General features: G+C 44.0%; 1 protein-coding gene across 1 annotated transcript in view; it reads left to right on the top strand.

The window, feature by feature from the left end:
• The window catches only part of LOC122529273 (heterogeneous nuclear ribonucleoprotein L), a 19329-nt gene extending 16461 nt beyond the window's left edge, over nucleotides 1–2868 (top strand). Inside the window, exons 5-6 of the mRNA XM_043655220.1 lie at nucleotides 792–1051; nucleotides 1985–2868. Coding sequence (XP_043511155.1) covers nucleotides 792–1051; nucleotides 1985–2124 — 400 coding nt within the window. The 3' untranslated portion in view covers nucleotides 2125–2868. The remainder of the gene's footprint in view (nucleotides 1–791; nucleotides 1052–1984) is intronic.
• The last annotated feature ends 284 nt before the right edge of the window (nucleotides 2869–3152 follow it).

Here is a 3152-nt window from a genome sequence, read left to right as displayed (position 1 = left end):
ATTTGAAAAAAATCGGGTATTTGAAACAAGTCGAATTATTCGAAAAAATCGGGCTATTTGAAGCAAGTTGAATTATTCGAAAAATTCAAGCTATCCAAGACGAGTCGGGTTGCTCAAAAGAATCAGGCTACCCGAATATTCGTACGTGTCATGTACGTACGTATCTGTTTTAGCCTCGTCTGACGTATCTAACCTCGCGGATCGAGTGCTCGTAAATTTCGAGTACCCGTACATCCATCCCATCGTCTGAACGATGAATGAACGTTAACGAGAAATTCGCAGTTCTGTGGCATTTACTACTTGACGAACGTACAGTACAATTAACGACGCTCCTACTTGCGGAGATTTCAGGGAGATCTCTCCTCTCTATCCTCGAGCGGATTTAACGTTTATTCGACGAGAGTTTAATCGCGTTGTTGAAATTCATTTTTTTTCACTCGGTACTGGTAATTTCTCGTTGGCCACGATTCTGAGGATATTAGTTACGAGTTTTCTCGTTTCCGAACGCCGGAATTCAATAGAAATTGAAGCTTTATATTCATTTCGATTCGGATCCGCTGCACGACGCCGTCATTTTCCGTGAATAATAATGGTTCGTTATAATAATTTGCGAGAAACGTAATTTTTGAACACGAGACGCGTGCTTTTGCATTTCAATGGACACAATGATCTAATTACAATCGATGAAATTTACACATTCGAAATTGAAATCGGTTCCGAACCGATTGTCGCCGCGTAGAACGCTCGAGTTTAATCGAACGCGACGCGTTGCGTGTCGTTGTTGATTCCAGGTTCCTAAATCCAGCAATGGCCAATAAGAATAGAATACAACCACCCTCGAAGATAGTCCATTTTTTCAACACGCCCCCGGATTTAACCGAGGAAACCGTGCATCGCGTATTCGTGGAACGTGGCATCGAAGCACCAACGACGGTGAAACTGTTCCCCCTTAAATCGGAACGATCGTCGTCCGGCCTTATCGAGTTCAGCAGCGTCGGAATCGCGGTAGCTGCCATCATGGAATGCAATCACACAGCACTGGAAAACAGCAGTACGTATATATAAAGGATTTAAAAAGGAACACGATCTCTTTTTTTTTCAATTTAGTGTCTACTCCCTATGCAAAATTGAAATTTCTCTTTATTTACAAAAATAAATCAAATCGGTTGAATTAACCCTTTGCACTCGACTATCCCTTCCGAGGGCACATCGTATTTAGCTCTAGCTAACAGCTTGGACTTCCTTTTTTTTATAATTTGCTGATAATTATACAATGATACGTATACGTTTGCATGTTGCGATGTATAATGTTATAATGTCTGAATAAATGCCTAGAATGAAAACTGTAACAACGTGAAGAGAAGAACATTTCTGAAAATACTCCTAAATGACAATAATTCACATAATTCGGAATAATTCACATAAACTAGAAACTTCTCGTTACTTTTCTTACGAAAGTGAAGAAACGGTGGAGGATATTATTTTTCCAGAGATTGAAACTATGTATCATTAACTCTTGTATATTATGCTTGTTCTAGGAAACCGGCAATGTACGTTGATGATTGCATTAAATTTAAACGATATCACATGTTAGAAAGACATAATCAACAAAGTTTCGCTACTTGAATGATTATTCCCAGTGCTATGTCATTTTACTTGAAGTGATAACGCTTGGTGAACAAATTGCTGGTAGATGATACGAAAAAAGTTTGTCGAGGGCAAAGGATTCGTAACTTCCATCTGACATTGCAACAATTCCAACTATTTCATTTCCACGATTCTAGATTCTAGATTGTAGAATGAAAATCATCTAAGAGACTGGTAGCTGAAATTGTTTGGTCCTACGACGAGAAAGAGAGACTAAAAAAAGTTCACTAAAAATCTTTCATCTTGCGGTCTCTTAGCGACGAAACTCCTCGAACGTATAAAATCGGGAACGTCGTCGAGTCTAATCGATCGGCTTTCGATTTCGTTCTGTTTGCAGACGGCAAATTCCCATACATCATGAAACTGTGCTTCTCGTCGTCGCGCACCATACCGACGAGCTTCCCGCCGAGCAGCGGCAGCACGTCGAGCAATTCCGCCGGTAATGGCCACGTCAAAATGCAGCAGGACTCGGAATAGAACGGCGAGGTCCAGGGCCAGCAGCGTCAGCGTCAGCGCCAGCGTCCCTCTCTCGCCCTGCACCCGTTGTGTGCCCCGACGGGCACGGCCCTGCACCCAGCCGCAGCGATTACACTCTCCCCGGTCTTACCGCCGCCCGTGCCGCCTCCCTTGCCGCCCACCTGCGTCCTGATCGCCACCCCGACTCTATATCCTACCGTGCCACCACCGCCACCGCCTCCGTTGCCTACGTTCTGGCCGTACTGATGAGAGAGGAGCAGCGGGCCTACTCGCCGGACGAGGTAGCCACCACCACCACAACCGACAAAAACCACACCGAGACAACACCACCTCGTCCAGTACCTATCGATTCTGCTGTTTCTTCTACCACCACTGTTACTACTGCTGCTGCTGCTGCTGCTGCTGCTGCTACCGTCATACTCCTCTTCTCCTCGTTCTCGCCGCGTGGTGACAACGCCTGACAACAACGCCTGATGATCAGACATAGACACACACACACACACACATATACACACATACACACATACACACACACACACTGCTGGTTGCTGAAAGAATCAATCGGTTGCGTTCAGCAGAAGAACTGATTGTAACACGGAGCTGGGAGATACAATGACGAATGCCGCGGCAGCGGCGGCGGTGGCGGCGGTGGCGGCGGTGGTGGCGGGATGGAACGTGGCACGAAACACGGGGCCGCGCGAAAGTCATCGAGGATCGTCCGCACGACTGGATAAAAATGGAAAATAAGAAAAGTCGAGAACAAGGCGAAACATCGAGAGGCAGCGACGTTTACTTTTTTCTTTTCTTTTTTTTTTCCGTTTTGCTTTTTGCTTTCCTGCTATATACTCTTGGCCAACTCTTTGCGCATTCTTTTCCGTATGGATTTTTTTCTCTCTTTTTATATTTTGTTCTCCTTGTATTTTTCTTTGTTTTTTTTTCTTTTCTTTTTTTTTTTTTTNATATATATATATATATATATATATATATATATATATAGAGAGAGAGAGAGAGAGAGAGAGAGAGAGAGA

The sequence above is a fragment of the Frieseomelitta varia genome, unplaced genomic scaffold, assembly GCF_011392965.1.
Source record: "Frieseomelitta varia isolate USP_RPSP 00005682 unplaced genomic scaffold, Fvar_1.2 scaffold_281, whole genome shotgun sequence".
Taxonomy (NCBI): Eukaryota; Metazoa; Arthropoda; class Insecta; order Hymenoptera; family Apidae; genus Frieseomelitta; species Frieseomelitta varia.
The sequence above is the reverse complement of the archived record's forward strand: the minus strand, read 5'-3'. Positions and strand labels throughout refer to the sequence as shown.